This window comes from Notolepis coatsorum (genome assembly GCF_963971535.1).
Source record: "Notolepis coatsorum genome assembly, chromosome: 9".
Lineage (NCBI taxonomy): Eukaryota > Metazoa > Chordata > Actinopteri > Aulopiformes > Paralepididae > Notolepis > Notolepis coatsorum.
Genome location: NC_140173.1, coordinates 47,669,569 through 47,687,783, shown reverse-complemented (window position 1 = coordinate 47,687,783; position 18,215 = coordinate 47,669,569). Strand labels below are relative to the sequence as shown.

Sequence of the window (18,215 nt, the reverse complement as noted above, 5' to 3'; positions counted from 1 at the left end):
TCAACCATACATTTCCATTTATAAAAAAAAATAATAATAATACATTTTTTTTTACCTCCTATAATAGTGGGGGTCGCGGCTCTCTGACACAGTTTTTTTTTGGGTTGCGGCCTGAAAAGTTTGGGAACCCCTGGGCTAAGGCACTGAGAAAGGTACATTACCACCAGGGCACAAGATAAGAGAGAGAGAGAGAGAGAGAGAGAGAGAGAGAGAGAGAGAGAGAGAGAGAGAGAGAGAGAGAGAGAGAGAGAGAGAGAGAGAGAGAGAGAGAGAGAGAGAGAGAGAGAGAGAGAGAGAGAGAGAGAGAGAGAGAGAGAGAGAGAGAGAGAGAGAGAGAGAGAGAGAGAGAGAGAGAGAGAGTGTGTTGGTAAAGGTCTCTGCCAGGAGTTTACAAGGGCCCAGTTTCATTTCTTGGCTGAGAAAAGACTGATGAAAGACCAGACTCTGTCGCCAGCAGAACTGACAGACTTGTCGGCCACTGACATAAAGACTGCCAGCGTTTGGCAGGTGGCGAGTGTTAATTTCAAACCTCAGCTGTTCTACATATTATTTGATGTCATTTAGTTCTAGGTGTGTTGTTGTCATACAACAGGGATGAACCTACTGTAATCATGTCCATATTTCTTTCCCCTGCGTATCCCAGGGATATCTGAGAGATACTCCACCTGCTCCCCAGACCTGCGCACCTGTCCCGACGGCTTCTGTGATGCTGTCGAGAGCAGGGACATGCTGATCTGTCCTCAGGACTGTACCAGTAAGACACACACATGACTTTTTACAAATGTACACAGCACATTAATCTATCTGTTCTTTCTTTCCTTTTTTGTTTTACATTGATGAGTTTCTGTGAATATTCCTAGAAATTTAAATATGTTGATAATGAGGAAATGTGTAAATATGAACATAGCAATTGTTCAGTTCAGCATATTTACATCTAATGCTGCATTATTTGTCTCTGAAGGGGAGCCCATTATCGGAGGTCATGAGAAAGGCGTGATGTTTGGAATCAAGGCTGGCTATGGAACCTGCTACTGTTACTCTGAGAAATGCTTCTGCGAGAAGGATGACATCGAGGGTGAGTCATCCAGAATTAGTTCCCGCATTCAATACCCCCCCCCCCCCCCCCCCAATATAACGGCCAGTAAATCGTAAAGACATACTCCTCCATGCCAACTCAAACAATGAACTAAAGATTGTATTGTTTCGTGTCACTGCGTGACACTGTTTGCTCTGTTACCCAGAGGCTCTGTGTGACGACATGTGTAAGACCATCATCGCCTCCGCCGTGCTGCTCTCCCTGTTCGTCTCCATCCTCCTGTTCTCCTACATCTTCCACCGGTACCACAAGAACCTGCCCAAACCCCCGATAGCGTCGGCCGAGATGACGTTTCGCAGGCCGGTGCAGTCCTACCCCATCAGCTACTCCGCTAATAACGTCCGCCGTGCGTCGCTGGACTCCATGGAGAACCAAGTGGCCATCGACACCTTTAAGATACCTGTGAGTTGTGTCTGTTTTCTTTTTAAAGAAATTTGATTGGATCTGCCAGTCATATGGTTTGGCCTATCAATTGACACATTAAAAGTAGGGCTGTCAGTTTATCGCGTTAATTAGATCAATTAATTACACAGCAAATTATTGCGTTATGAAAATTAACTAAAAATGTATTTAAAAAAAAGATTTTTTTTTTAATACTGTAAAAAAAATTATTTATTTTATTTATCTCATTCATTTCATAAGAACGTAGAATAAACACTTACAGACTTTTTTTTTAAATGGTCCATTTGCATGTTCTTGGTATCTGATTCTAGGGACATCTATGGATCTCAGGGAATGTATTCCCAGTGTCAGAAATACTGTGTCTGTTACTAGGCTTGAGTAAATTGTAATGAACCAAATGAGAATATCAATTCAATTATTATATATATATATAATTTTTTGTTACTGTGAATAACATAAAATTTACCAGACCTCAAAAATCTAAGCAAATGAATAAAGGTAAGATGATTAAACAGAAGGTTTTGTAGATACAGTACTGAATTCTGCCATCCGGACACATGCAATTTGAAATATGATTATAGAATATAAAATATCAGGCCTAAAATAGTTATGTGATTAAAATGCGATTAATTTGATTAATTAATTACAAATCCTGTAATTAATTAGATTACTTTTTTTAATCGCCTGACAGCACTAATTAAAAGGTGTTAGTCCCCAGATTCTACACAGCAATTTTGGTGAGAATCAGGTAAACAGGGGAAGTAGGGAAAGAAGTGTTAAAAAAAATAAAATCTTAAATGGAAAATTCCAATATGGTGGACTTCATTATGTCCTTGTGGCAAATGTGTTGTCCATGAGTATACGCATCTCTGGATATCCGTTTTGTGACTGTATGACTAACGGGTCAGGAGATCATTTGAAAATTGATAGCTTGGCCTGATGGTGGGTGACAGTGGCTCAGGAGGTAGAGCGGTCGTCTGGTAATCTGAAGGTTCCCGGTTCAATTCCCGCTCCTCTCTGCAGCATGTCGAAGTGTCCTTGAGCAAGACACTTAACCCCCAACTGCTCCCGATGAGCAGGTTGGCACCTTGCATGGTCGCCGGCGGTGTGTGCGAGTGAAGGGGTGAATGTGAGACGTAAGTTGTGAAGTGCTTTGGATACGAGTGCTATATAAATGCAGTCTGTTTACCTTTATCCTTGAAATTAACGACACTATTTAATTTTGGCTGAAGATGACACGTCTGTCAACTCCAGACTTTGGTAGCAAGCCAAGCTCATGCTTGGACGTTCACACCAGCGGACTGCTGGGAATTGTGGGCTGGAAAAGTCTGTCAATTCCACCAGTTACTTTGGCACATATCGCCTATCTGTCTTCAGTCAAATCACCACGGCCGGTGAGAAATTAAATTGGCTGCCGAAACTCTGAATCCAGCCAATTGATGGAAACGTTAACTTCATGCTCTGCTACCAGTGACGAGACTTCTTCTCGCACACGGTGTGTTGGACCAATTGAGAAGTAAGACAAGCTATTGTATCGTTTTAACAGGAGGATCCCAAGTGGGAATTCCCTCGTAAAAACCTGGTGCTGGGCAAGACGTTAGGAGAAGGAGAGTTTGGGAAGGTCGTCAAGGCGACGGCGTTCAGGCTGAAGGGAAAGGCCGGCTACACCACCGTGGCTGTGAAAATGCTTAAAGGTAAAAGACGGACCGGACAGGAAGTACACAAGCAGCGACTACTACTATAGTGTCTTTATACCTGTATCACTGTACATATTAATACTACAACTCTGTACATACATCTGATAAGCACTATTACTCAGTAGTACTCATTTATATATCTTATACCCAGCTTAATCACCTGTACATTGTATATTACTATTGCAATTTACTGTTAAAGTGTATATACATTTATATATTTATTCTTACCGTATATATATATATATATCCACATCTGTCTGTACATACCTGCATATAATCCTTTTTACATACACATACTATATCTATATCTGTACATATCCCTTACCTACTCTTACTAGTTATGCTGCTGGCCAGTATGACTACTACCATATTGTCTTTATACCTGTATCACTGTACATATTAATACAAATCTGTACATACATCTGATTAGCACTATTACTCAGTAGTACTAATTTATATATTTTATACCCAGTCACCTGTACATTGTATATTACTATTGCACTTTACTGTTACATTTGCACTCTGGTTGGATGCCAAACTTCTTTTCGTTGTACTGTACTTGTGCTGTATAATGACAATACATCTGAATCTAATCTAATCTAGTATAGTATGTAGTAGTAGTAGTACATACAGCAGTATAGTATAGTATGTGAACGTCTTAAGGAATCAGTGGATTTATATCATCTCAATTCTCTCTCCCCCCCCCCCGACAACAGAACATGCTTCGCATAGTGAACTGCGTGACCTGCTGTCGGAATTCACTTTACTGAAGCAAGTGAACCATCCGCATGTGATAAAGATGTATGGAGCGTGCAGTCAGGACGGTAAGGTTCCTCCAGCCGTCCTCCCCTCTTGCCATCCCTCCTCGTACATGTGTGTGTCGCACAGGGGTGTAAAAAGTACCCAGAAATTATACTTAAGTGAAAGTATGGGTACCGTCTCAAAATCGTACTCAAGTAAAAGTCTGAGTATCTGGCTAAAAACACACTTGAGTAAAAGTCAAAAAGTTTCTACTTTTAAATGTACTTAAGTACTAAAAAGTAAAGGTAAAACAAAAAATTCTGACTGTCTATTCTTCTGATAGCAGGTGTTTAATCAAAGAACCCCGCTTTCTAGTCTTGCATACGGACCAATCAGCATGGGTATGGGTGGGTTCATTTTCCATTGATGGGGATTTGATTGGCTGTTTTTAAATAAAGAGCGGCTGCAGGATTATAACGTTAACGTCAGTTCGGCCAGAGAAACAAATATACTAATTAAAATTGTTGAACCTGCGAGATTTGTACTTTGTACTTTGTAGGTCTGCATTTTAAATGTAAGGAGTCAAAAGTAAAAAGATTTTCACTGAAATGTAATTGAGTGAAAGTACAAGTATACAAACCTAATAATACTCGAGTAAAGTAGTTAAGTATTGTAACGAAGTACAATTACTCAAGTACTGTACACCCCTGGTGTCGCATATGTAGCATTATGTACTGTAGGGATGGAGTTTGAGAGTCTAGCTGAGTATTATCCTTGTGCCTTCTCTACTTCCCTCCATTCAGGTTAGCGAGGACACTATTTGGTGGAACATTTTATTTGCCCAGGGTAGCTTTCTTTAGCAGTCTCTCTCAGCCCTGCTTCACACTCACATACCTGCCAGGCACGTTCACAGCCCACTGAGCAGCGCCGCTGGAGCAGTCAGGGGTTAATTGCCTTGTTCAGTGGCACTCCAGCGGTGGGTCTTGAGGGAGGGGAGGTATTCCTTTAGTGATCCCCTTCGGGGAAATTCAGGCGTCACAGCAGCATGGAGGAGGGGGGAGGGGAAGTACAGGTATGGGCAGGGTAATAGTAGAACGACATAAATATAGAATATAAAAATATGAGAAAAAATATACAGTGTAAACAATATAATTAACTCTGTAACAAGGTGCAGATGAGGGTCTGTATGCCCTATCAGTTATATGATACATAAAGGCAATAAAGAATTTGAATCTAAATACTATGAGTAAGAGTAAAAGTATACAGTATACATGAGGTGAAGTATACACAAGGTACCCTAACTGGCATCATATACGTCATCATGTTAAATTCTGTGCAGACATTCCTGATAGTTCTCAGATAGATGTTCATTCTTTCTTGCCACATCTGGTCACAAGCTTCTCTAACCTTTGGGCCACTGTTTCTCAGTTGTAAAGAAATTGCACTTCCCTGGAGTACTTGTACTGTACTTGTCACCAGTACTTGTACACAGTTCCTTTATTTAAGTAAAAGTAGAAATACCCAGATAAATGAGTAAAAATAAAAGTCCTCCATTCAAATTCTACTTAAGTAAAAGTAGAGAAATATTTGCTATTGAATGTACTTAAGTATCAAGTTCAAGTTTCAAGTTTGTTTATTATTTGTCACAACAAAATACAGAATACTTTATGATGAAATGCTTGTTTCTGTATGAGCCCCTGAGAGTGTGCTACATACAGTAAAAAGAGAGTAAGTAAAAAGTAAGTAAAGTCAATATACATATATACAATATACAAGAGTAAAATGAGTAACAGTGAGGCACAATACAGAGGTACAAAACTTAGGGTAGGGTGCAAATGAGGTATGAATGTAGTGAAAATCTCTTTAATTTAATAATAGATAAATATAAAGTGTGTTAAAGTGTCTAAAGTGAGTAATGTGAGTGGCACGGTGAGTGTTTGTTTAAAGTGAGTGTGTACATGTGGATGTGTGTGCAGTGGGTGTAGATGATGGGTTGTTACTAGGGATGCTCGATATTGGCTTTTTTACTGATACCGATATACTGATATTGTCCAACTCTTAATTTCCGATACCGATATCAACCGATATCAACCGATACCGATATATGCAGGGTTACCCCCCCCCCCAAAAAATGGAATAATTTCAGGTAATTAACATTACATATCTCTTGTTGTGGAATTAACACAACATTATGCATACTTTTGACAATAAATAAAATCAGAATTTGTTCTTACTTGCTTGCCTGGGTAAATAAAGGTTATAGAAATGTAAAAAAAAAAAAAAAAAAAATGAAAACCGATACCGATATTTTCCGATATCACATTTTAATGCCGATATCGGCCGATAATATCGGTATGCCGATAATATCGGACATCCCTAGTTGTTACATAGTGTAATTGTCATTGAGCATCCTGATGGCCTGGGGATAGAAGCTCCTTCTGAGTCTCTGTACTGGCCATGAGACTCCGGTATCGCTTGCCTGACTGCAAAAATACTTAGTTACTTTCCACCACTGCTTGTCACAGCCTTTTGGGGCTTGTATAACGTCCATCCGCAAACAGGCTGGATAAGCTGGTCAGGAAGGCCAATAACGTGGTAGGGGTGGAGCTGGACTCTCTAGCGTTGGTGGCGGAGAGGAGGAGCCTTGCTAAGCTCCATGCCATCAGGGACAACCCCTCCCACCCACTATACACAGACTTGGCTGACAGAAGGAGCACGTTCAGTGCTAGACTAAGACTCCCAAGATGTAGCACTGAACGGCACAGGAAGTCCTTCATTCCGACAGCCATCAGACTTTACAATGGGCTTGTTCGAGATGGGATAGGCGGACGCAGATCTGCGCAGGTTTCACTACTGCCTCGCCAAGCGCGTTGCATGACGGTTAGAATGTTGTCCGACTTGCTCTGAAAATCTGACGAGGCGAGGCGTGGAACTCCCGCGGGAGCGAGCCACAAGCAGCCTTCAGAGCGAGGCGCCACAGTACCTCTCACTCGGTTGCTCCCGGCTGGGAAGTGACTTGCTATGGTCGGGCAAAGCGCCTATTGGCTCAGAAAAGTTGTCAGTCACCAGCCACGTGATAGCCAGGGAGTTATGAGACGTTTGATTGATTGATTGATTGAAAACTTTATTATGTTATGCGTTATCATCATATCATCATGATAAACTTCAAGCTGTCAGACACACACACACACATACACACATGCGTCGTCTGTTTTGCCTCAATACTGTATATATAATTCTGTTTTGCCTCAATATACACAGTATACATATATATATTGATGCAAAACAGAATTATTCAGCAGTGTGTTGTGTGTGCGTGCGGCCAGGAGCGCGCAACAAGATGGTATACATTATGGTATATGAATAGTATATTCCACTATAGCAGTATATGGTGTGCTGTACATTTGAATCTGATCTAATTTTGCACACGGCCATCGCATTATAATGAGCTGGACAGGTGTGTAATGTGTGTGTGGTGACGTGAAAGCGTATCTGCCATGCGAGACTAGGCGAGAGGCTCTTGTGAAATCGGCAGTGTCCGCCTTTTTAACTCCTCCCCTGGCTTCACTCAGCTACTCTCGTCTACTAGTCGAGGCAAACCGAAATCCATCTCGAACAAGCCTAATGCATCACTGTGCCTCACTGCATCACTGAGCACAGGGTGACAGTTACCATCTTCCTGGACTTTTACTTTTAAAATAACATTGTTCAATATTACACTTACTGTACACTTACTGTCGATTTCTGTATATTTGTACTGTATATTTTATATTAGAATGTATTGTGACGAGCCAGTGGTGTTCAGGCTCAACACGGTTCAAAACAAACAAATTAAAATGTCCACACAAGCACAATTTCAATAAATAAAAGATATTTATTGAATAGAAGCACAACAGTCCGATGGGCAATTAGAGTAGTCGGATAACAGTCCAGGGTCAAAACACGTATCAGGCTCTCGTACAAAAATGGAATGTTCAATACTCAGGGTTTGTCTTCCGGTCCAGGGTCAGTTTCACAAGGGGGTTTCTCAGCCAGTCTAGGGTCCAGTACCAAGAACACCTTCTTGCTTTCTCCTCTCCTTACAACTACCTCTCACCTCACAAACTGTATATCGCTCTCTCTCTCTGCACTCTGCTCCTTCCTCACCTCACCTCCACTCAACTCTACTCTGTCTTTCCTAGGGTTTTATGTTATGTGTGTCTGGTGTGTGTCGGTGTGTGTGTGTGGGATGTGGGTGATCACGTGGTGCACAGGTGTGTTTTATCAGTCCTAATCAGCTCCCTAATTGACTCTCCTCTGCCCGTGGCAGTAGTATCTCCCTTCCTCCACGTAGCCATGGAACGGGGGATGATATCTGCCACAGACCACAGTATATACATAACATAGGAAATGTAAATCCCGGACCGTATTTTATTCTTAGGCTTATTTTATTCTTTGTTCTTAGGCTTATTTTTATTCTTATTCATGACTTTGGTTTGTCTACCTAAATGTTTACTGTTTACTGTGAGCGATTTGTAGTGCCAAATTTCCCTCGGATGAATAAAGTATTTCTATTCTATTCTATTCTAATCTAATAATAATCTATAATACGTAGGTCCATTGTATCTGATCGTGGAATACGCCAAATACGGATCACTCCGAAACTTCCTACGCGAGAGCAGGAAGGTTGGGCCAAGCTACATGAGCGGCGGCGGAGGCGACCGCAACTCCAGCTACCTGGAGAACCCAGACGAGAGGGCTCTCACCATGGGAGACCTCATCTCCTTCTCGTGGCAGATCTCCAGGGGCATGCAATACCTGGCAGAGATGAAGGTATTTGACCGGCAAATTAACCTTTTCAAATTAATAACTGTGTGGCTACTGCTTTGTGGAAACCTCGTAATGACCCCCCCCCCCCCCCCCCCCTCCCCTCAAACCAACTGTAATTTTTTATATGGGAGTTCAGTCTGAAAGAAATTATAATAATAATAATAATAATAATAATACAACTTTATTTGTATAGCACCTTTCATACAGAAATTGCAGCTCAAAGTGCTTCACAACAGAAAAAAGGATTAGGATATAACATCCCAACAGGCCACCTTGTTTATGGTTTGAGATGGTTTCAGTTTTAAAAATAGACAATAATAAAAAGAGTAAGATAGAATAGAGACAGAGTAAAATAGTGCAATAAGTAGTAGAATAGAATAGACATGAAATGAGCACATAAAGTGCAGACATATAAAATCAGTTTTTTTTACAGTACAGTTCTGGATTACTGTTTAACAGTTTAAAGTCGTCTTTACCTTCTCTGTTTGGTATCCACAGTTAAAAACCTGACAGTCTTCCCTCCTGTTTGACCCTTCGAACCTCCCTCTCAGGGCGCAGTTCCCCCTCTCAGGGCGCAGTTCCCCCTCTCAGGGCACAGTTCTCAAGACTGCTTTTCTTTATTCCTGAAAAGGTTTTTTTAATTCATTAAAAAGAAAATCTGTACAATGGAAATCATATTTTTCAATCTCATTGCATTGTTGAAGGTATGTTGAGATAGAATTACCCAAAATGTTAGGTCTATTGTTGTTGTGAAGATGATGACTAAAGCCCCTGGATTGGCCCATCAGTCAGTCTGTCAGTCGTTAGTAGTTGTAAAGGATATCAGCTATAGCTAGTCCACAAACAAGTAATAAAAGTAATAGTTTGCTGTAATTTAGTTAATTTGAGTGGTTATATTATATATATGATTAGCCCTCTCAGGTGTACTAATACAATCTTATGTACAAGATAGAATCTTGGTCCTAATGATGATCTGGTCATTAAAAAATATTGAGGTCTATAATTGACACCCTGTTGCACAACTGTTGCGATTGGAAGATCAAGAAAAGAGGGCATAGCTTGGGATAGGTCAATTCCAAGACAGAATTCTGAGGAAACATTCCAAAGAACTTTAAAAACAAAAAGAGCCTGATTTTGACCCGAGGCACTTGAACTGAGCAGCTGTTGTCCTAATAGCTCGTTCACAGAGACCTGGCGGCGAGAAACGTTCTTGTTGCTGAAGGCCGTAAGATGAAGATCTCAGACTTTGGCCTCTCCAGGGACGTCTACGAGGAGGACTCCTACGTCAAGAGGAGCAAGGTAAAGAAAACAGCAGGCACCTCGTCTCAGTTCTTAAAGGAATATATAGGTAGAGCCGTTTAGGTCGCTCAAAATGGAGTTTAAACGAATATCACATTGTGTTTATTTTTATTTTTTCTTCCAGGGCCGTATACCTGTCAAATGGATGGCGATAGAGTCCTTGTTTGATCACATTTACACGACACAAAGTGATGTGTAAGTATCGCACGTGGACGAAGTGGTGCATGCGGTCAAGTACATCCTTGATCCTCTGAACACAACTGTTGCCTCCAGTTGTGATTGAAGCAACCCTTGTGATTGGAGGATCAAGAAAAGGAGGCGGTGCTTGGGATAGGTTAACCGTGCCTCTAAACGTATTGTAATGTAACGATCCTCTCTGCTATCATTTTACACTCCGTAATGACGGTTTGTAATGATGTGTTGTGTCTTTTGTATGTACTTTTTTCATACATTTCTATCGTGTCTCAGGGTAGCCAAAGGCACTACATTTGACAATAAAGTCCATCTAATCTAATCCAGTTGAATCTAATCTATCCGTCTTCTTTTTGCACCGCTCCTCTGTGTTGTGTCTGCAGCTGGTCGTTTGGTGTGCTGCTGTGGGAGATAGTGACTCTGGGAGGAAACCCGTACCCAGGCATCGCTCCTGAACGCCTCTTCAATCTCCTCAAGACCGGCTACCGGATGGAGAAACCAGAGAACTGCACTGAGGAAATGTGAGCTCACGTCTCTGTATTACTTCACCTGACGGGATCTATTAGAACTTACCCTCCTGTGTGCAAATATATAACTCCCCTCTCTCTGCATCACATTTAGATGTTCATTTGTGGAAAGTAGCTTGTGCTGGTGGATTTCACAGAGTATCAATACAGATACAGACAGTATCAATGCAGATACAGAGTATCAATACAGATACCGACAGTATCAATACAGATACAGAGTATCAATACAGATACAGACAGTATCGATACAGATACAGAGTATCAATACAGATACAGAGTATCAATACAGATACAGACAGTATCAATGCAGATACAGATACAGATCGTATCAATGCAGATACAGATACAGACAGTATCAATACAGATACAGACAGTATCAATACAGATACAGAGTATCAATGCACGGTGTGGATGTGTCTCTGCAGGTATAATCTGATGCTCCGGTGCTGGAAACAGGAAGCAGACAAGAGGTCCACATTCTCGGACATCAGCAAAGAACTGGAGAAAATGATGGTGAAAAGCCGGGTATGAAGATACACAGTGGCACAAGTATCATGAGTGTTTGTTGTTGAGAGTCAGGCATAGGCATACACACACACACACATACACACACAGACACACACACAGACACACACAGACACACACAGACACACACACACACACGCACGCACGCACGCACGCACACACACACAGTTCATAACACCATGTTATGTTATTCATAGCTCATAAACATGCACACATGTTGTCTTACGTGTGCAACAAATGCTACTCTGTCATTCCTCCACTTTACCTGAACGAGTCATCTCTAAAATACCCCCTTCAGCAGCGTAAATATAAAGAGTATAAAGAATACTAAACTGTTGTTGTGGAGTAATGAGGACAAATATAGTGTCTCCAAGTGTTTCCCTGTACGTATTCTACTGCCACCACAGTAAGGTCATCATCCATCACACACAAAATTATATCAAAACAATGATGTTTTAGTCACAAACAACGGTCTTCCTCTTTAACAAGCAGCCGCCCAACATTAAGCTACAGCAGCTCACTAATGTAACTAAGTTATGGTAAGAAGCTAACGTTACCAAAGGCCAGGTTTATCCTCATTACTAGCCTCCTAACTGTGAAGCTGTTATGCTGTCGCAGGGGCGACAGTGGCTTGGGAGGTAGAGCAGTCGTCTGGCAATCCAGAGGTTCCCAGTTCGATTCCCGCTCCTCCCGGGCAGCGTGTCGATGTGTCCTTGAGCAAGACACTTAACCCCTAATTGCTCCCGATGAGCAGGTTGGCACCTTGCATGGTTGCCTCCGCCATCGGTGTGAGTGAATGGGTGAAATGTGAGTAACAAATTGTAAAGCGCTTTGGACAAAAGCACTATATAAAAAAGCAGCCATTTACCATTTATGTGTAAGATATTTGATAGTTTGGCGTGAGGACCATGTAGACTCAACCACATACAAATTATGTTAAGATATGTTTTAGAGCAAAATTCAAACAAAAGAATCTTGCACATTGTAGCTTTAACCAACAATTGGACACAGGTGGTCAAGGTATGTCTATGATTGGTTGGACATCCCCTGGACGCGTGTAACTGTTCCGCAACAGTAAGTGACTTCCGGGGTAGGCCTGATTGGCCCCGACAAGGCACGTGACGCTCAACTTTCGGGCTTACGGAATTACGTAACCGTCCAAATACGCCATGACTCTCATTTGGCGCTATAGCTCACCTGGCAGAGCAGCGGTCCTGCGATCCTGCGGTCTGTTGTTGGTGAGTTCGAATCCCATCAAAACTTTTTTTTTTAACGTGATTTTTTTTTTTAACATGTATTCTTTCGCCGGTTAAGGTTAGGCATGGTTAAGGTTAAGGTTAAGGTTAGGCATTGTTTCGGAGTTGGTTAAGGTTAGAACGGTTAAGTTTAGGCGCTGTTAAGGAGCTGGTTAAGGTTAGAGTTTGTCTTAGAGAATGGCAATATTCTTTCTATGGTTAAGGTTAGGCATGGTTAAGGTTAAGGTTAGGCATTGTTTCGGAGTTGGTTAAGGTTAGAACGGTTAAGTTTAGGCGCTGTTAAGGAGCTGGTTAAGGTTAGAGTTTGTGTTAGAGAATGGCAATAGACAGCCTATTTCCGCGCGACAGCTCTCAGCAGCCTCGTTGCGCGTCCTGAGTTTGCCGCGTCACGTGCCTTGTCGGGGCCAATCAGGCCTACCCGGAAGTCACTTACTGTTGCGGAACAGGTACACGCCCCCTGGACCCCCCCTAAGTGGGATGTAGGGTGCAACTAAGGGCGGAAGGATGGGAATGTCATGAATACAGTAGGTCATTCATAAAGCGGGATGGTTGGCCAAGTTAATTGTTGTTTTCCTTCAGATTTTTTTGTAAACTAATAAGTCAAGGGTTCCCAAACTCATTTTTAATGTCAAGGGCCGCCGAATACTGTAGATTGTATCAGGCCACAGACCCCAGTTTGATAATGTTTTGTCCGCGGGACGCCCATTGAAGATTTGTTAGATAGATATGATTTAGTACAGCATTCTATTGTCTATATACTGTACTGTATTCACCTTGTGTTTCTAAGGCAACCACGCTACCTGCTAGATATAAAAATACAAGAAAATGTGGATTTTTTTTTGTGATGTATCAGTACATCGAGGTAACAAGACAAACAAAAAAGGTAATCAGTGATTGACTGGGCATGTTCACATGTGCCAGTGTGAGATCATGGTTTGCCAATGGCTATAGACCACAAGAATCGTGTTGCTAGGGATTTTGGACAGTTTGGACCCAGTATTTACTGTCAACTATTGCATTAGCAAACATTGCACCAAGGAAATTATTAAAGAAGGAAGAGTCGGGCACCCAAGTGGCGACCCATGTAACGCGCTGTGTCGCGAAGCGGCCGACCCGGGTTCGATTCCCGGACCCGGCGTCCTTTGCCGAATGTCTTCCCCCCGCTCTGTCTCCCGTTCTTCCTCTCTCTCTCTCTACCCGACTACCAAAAACATAATTAAATATTTTTTTTTAAAGAAGGAAGAGTCATTACATCACTGTGTAGCATGTGAACTCACACTGGTGCCAAGTGTGGAAACTTTCAGTTCAGCCAACATTGAGTTGAATGGGATCATTTAAACATGTTATTACCTCTGATGTCAGAATCATCTGCAATTTGTTGCACTGTTAATTAGCTAACATTTTATATATTGGTTGATGTATATTTCCTCAGATAGCTTGCATATTTTGCTTATCCACGCATCTCCCATAGGCTTCAATAGAATTGACACCAAAGTCTGGCACCAAGCAGAGCATTAGAACATTAGGTATTCTGACGGGATGACCCTTCCTTCTTTTATAGTTTCCTTACATTGCATCAGGAAATTAACGTGGGTCCTTTTCCAAATCTTATTGTTGTCACTCGGAACCTGCCTCTAGGACACATTTAAGCCCAGCCCGAGTTAAAAGGGTTAAAACACAATTAACGCTACCCCTGCCTGGATTTAAACAGCGCTGACTCAACACGGTAAGCCCTGGCATTAGCGTAGCCGTGCATGCCACTGCAAGCAGCCACCCTGCGCTGTGATTAGCCTAATCGGGTGTCCATCTCCTCTCTCTCAGGATTACCTGGACCTGGCAGCGTCCACGCCGGCCGACGCCCTGCTGTATGACGACGCCCTCTCCGAAGAGGAAACGCCCCTAGTGGACTGTAATAACTCTCCTCTCCCTCGAACCCTCCCCTCCACATGGATTGAAAACAAGCTCTATGGTAGAATCTCCAATGCATTTACTAGATTTTAGAGACAGGACACACAAGCTCTCTTTTTTTGGCAAGTTGTGATTGGCTTTCCGTGGTCAAGTGTGCGTGACTGTGAACTAGGCATGCCTTTCTCTGATATTTGCTGACATTATCTCCCATTTCGTAGTAAATGAGAGACTAAGTGAAAAAGATCTTGTGTCTTGATTTGTTTTTTTTATGTGGACCTGCTTCTAATGTACATGGCACTACATTTGTAAATATCCAAATATTACCATTATTCATATTTATTTATAATATATATATATATATATATATATATATATGGCACTGTTCATTGACACTCTTCGACTACATTTCATTTGTATATAATTCATTTTCATTCCATGATATTTCTAATGTCATTTCACATAGCACATTTTTGTTTCGCAATTCGAAGGGAATGTATGTAACATTTGAAACAGGTCCTTTTGCTGAATCAATCACTCTTTGTGGTTTGAATTCTAGATTGTCTTACATTCACTGAATTTGATATGTACATTGGCTTATTGATATATAATGATTCCACAATGCTGAACAGAGAAACAGTAAGGCTTTTGAACTTAACTCTTTGGTATCGTTGATAAAACAGTGAGGTTTCCCTTGACAAGTACAACCCAAATTATTTATAATCTCAGGCATTTGAAGTTGATAGCTCACAAAGTATCTAGCAATAAGACGGCCGTTAGGAAAATAATAACATCCTGAACCGGCTGTGACTTGTTGTCTACCTTCGGTATAAACAGCTTCCGCATTAGAGGCGACCATTTCCTCCACTTTATATCAAAACAACAAACCGGTGAGGCACGAGACAAGGATTTGAACGAAATTTGATGTAACATTGAAATAGTTTACCTTCCGGTTTATCTATACCAAACCATTACATTATCCTTCCCGGCATCTCATCTGCAAAGACGATTTGCTTCCTGGTAAGAGTTTCTTTTGAGAGCCTTACTGTCTGCACCCTATATTTCTTTCACTGAGTGCAGAAAAATGATGTGTTCTCGTTTTTAGGCATGTCGTACCCGAGCTGGCCTGAGAAGAGCCCGGTACCGCTCAGCAGACATGACGCCACTAACCCTGTCTTTACAAGATATGCCAATGATAGTGTTTATGCCAACTGGATGGCGTTGCCTTCGCCCGTAAAAATTGTGGACAAGCTTGATAGCTAAACGACAAAACAACACTGTAGAAAAGATGACTAATTGGTAGATGTGTATATTTCTATAAGAAAGAAAAAAAGACTGTACATATACAATCTGATGCTAAAGTTGGTTCCCTTTTATTTCTGTTGCACGGGTATTCCTAGTTTAAAAACATGGGCCTTTTTATGCTGCAAAATGGCTGGAATAATAACATAGACCATCGTGCTTCATGCCTCATGCCTCGAGGTCGTGTTGGCCAAGTTGTATCATTGCATGACTATTGTACCAGGTTGTATGTCGATGTTAATGTCTTTCAAGTGCCTGTGCTGCTTCTACAATAGCCTGCGATTTTGTTAGTGTGCGACTGTGAAGACTGTTTCCAGCCCGGGGATTTAAGGGGCCGTCTTTACCATCACCTGTTGTAGACATCTGGCACTGAGTGGACAAAAGAGGGGACATCAAAATGAACTTGTTCTGAAAATGTAAAGTTTCTACTTGGAGAGGAGCGTGTTCTTAAAAAAGAAAAAGAAAAAAAATGTAAACACTACTTTTCTGTTTACCCCGTAGACTGTTTCAAACTGTACTTGCCAAAGAAATATAAGACAGCCATGTTCAGTAATTTTTTTTTTTTTTTAATTGTTGGCGTTTCTTTGTTTTTGTTTAGTTTTTTACACCCCAAAAGATATCAGATAATGAGTGCTATTACAGTGTAAAGGACGTGACACTTAATGTAGAGCGTGGCCATGTGTCCATCTGCAGCACACTTTGATGATTCGTTGTAATGGCAATCTTTGTGCAAAAAGTATGATTATGTAAACTAATAAGTGTCATTGTTGTTACGTTGTTATTATTTGGTTATGTTGCAATTAATAAACATTGGAAAATGTGCAGTCTGTTAGCCCACTTCACCTGTTATATCAAGATGCCATGAGCAATGAGATGTTAATAAACTTAATTATGTAACAAGCTGTTCACATTAATAAATGTCTAAGTAAGTACACATTGGTGGAGAATGACGTAAGGATAGGCATAGTATGTGTCAATATATTGTAGTAGGCCATTCAAATGTTTTCATTTTACAGTATTGAATTTTTGTCCGTTTCATTCCCTCATTACAGTTTGCTACATAGTTATTGTCTAGTTTTGTATTTCGTTTTAGTTCAAGCAACTCCAAGTTATATTTGAATAGGTTAACAATATTTAAATTATTTAAACCCCACAAACCCTGCCTCCCATGCTCCCCTACCCTACCCACCCATCTCCTACAGTCCCTGTGTCCGCACAGCCATAATACCCTACCCACCCATCTCCTACAGTCCCTGCGTCCACACACGCAGCCATAATACCCTACAGTACCCACCCATCTCCTATAGTCCCTGCATCCACACACGCAGCCATAATACCCTACCCACCCATCTCCTACAGTCCCTGCGTCCACACACGCAGCCATAATACCCTACCCACCCATCTCCTACAGTCCCTGCGTCCACACACGCAGCCATAATACCCTACCCACCCATCTCCTATAGTCCCTGCATCCACACATGCAGCCATAATACCCTACCCACCCATCTCCTACAGTCCCTGCGTCCACACATGCAGCCATAATACCCTACAGTACCCACCCATCTCCTATAGTCCCTGCGTCCACACACGCAGCCATAATACCCTACAGTACCCACCCATCTCCTACAGTCCCTGCGTCCACACACGCAGCCCTAATACCCTACCCACCCATCTCCTACAGTCCCTGCGTCCACACACGCAGCCATAATACCCTACCCACCCATCTCCTACAGTCCCTGCGTCCACACACGCAGCCCTAATACCCTACCCACCCATCTCCTACAGTCCCTGCGTCCACACATGCAGCCATAATACCCTACAGTACCCACCCATCTCCTACAGTCCCTGCGTCCACACACGCAGCCATAATACCCTACCCACCCATCTCCTATAGTCGCTGCGTCCACACACGCAGCCATAATACCCTACCCACCCATCTCCTATAGTCCCTGCGTCCACACACGCAGCCCTAATACCCTACAGTACCCACCCATCTCCTACAGTCCCTGCGTCCACACACGCAGCCATAATACCCTACCCACCCATCTCCTATAGTCCCTGCGTCCACACACGCAGCCATAATACCCTACAGTACCCACCCATCTCCTACAGTCCCTGCGTCCACACACGCAGCCCTAATACCCTACAGTACCCACCCATCTCCTATAGTCCCTGCGTCCACACACGCAGCCCTAATACCCTACAGTACCCACCCATCTCCTACAGTCCCTGCGTCCACACACGCAGCCATAATACCCTACAGTACCCACCCATCTCCTATAGTCCCTGCGTCCACACACGCAGCCATAATACCCTACAGTACCCACCCATCTCCTACAGTCCCTGCGTCCACACACGCAGCCATAATACCCTACCCACCCATCTCCTACAGTCCCTGCGTCCACACACACAACCATTATGGACTGCATGTGGGGACGGTTGACCAGAAGAAGAGGATGTACTG

At 42.3% G+C, this 18,215-nt stretch overlaps 1 protein-coding gene across 1 annotated transcript in view; it reads left to right on the top strand.

Annotated features, from left to right (window-relative positions):
• The window catches only part of ret (ret proto-oncogene receptor tyrosine kinase), a 57,828-nt gene extending 41,332 nt beyond the window's left edge, over positions 1-16,496 (top strand). The window contains exons 9-20 of the mRNA XM_084321053.1: positions 644-754; positions 962-1,075; positions 1,242-1,498; positions 3,045-3,192; positions 3,912-4,019; positions 8,531-8,748; positions 9,922-10,044; positions 10,169-10,239; positions 10,620-10,757; positions 11,189-11,288; positions 14,366-14,513; positions 15,555-16,496. Coding sequence (XP_084177179.1) covers positions 644-754; positions 962-1,075; positions 1,242-1,498; positions 3,045-3,192; positions 3,912-4,019; positions 8,531-8,748; positions 9,922-10,044; positions 10,169-10,239; positions 10,620-10,757; positions 11,189-11,288; positions 14,366-14,513; positions 15,555-15,712 — 1,694 coding nt within the window. The 3' untranslated portion in view covers positions 15,713-16,496. The remainder of the gene's footprint in view (positions 1-643; positions 755-961; positions 1,076-1,241; positions 1,499-3,044; positions 3,193-3,911; positions 4,020-8,530; positions 8,749-9,921; positions 10,045-10,168; positions 10,240-10,619; positions 10,758-11,188; positions 11,289-14,365; positions 14,514-15,554) is intronic.
• The last annotated feature ends 1,719 nt before the right edge of the window (positions 16,497-18,215 follow it).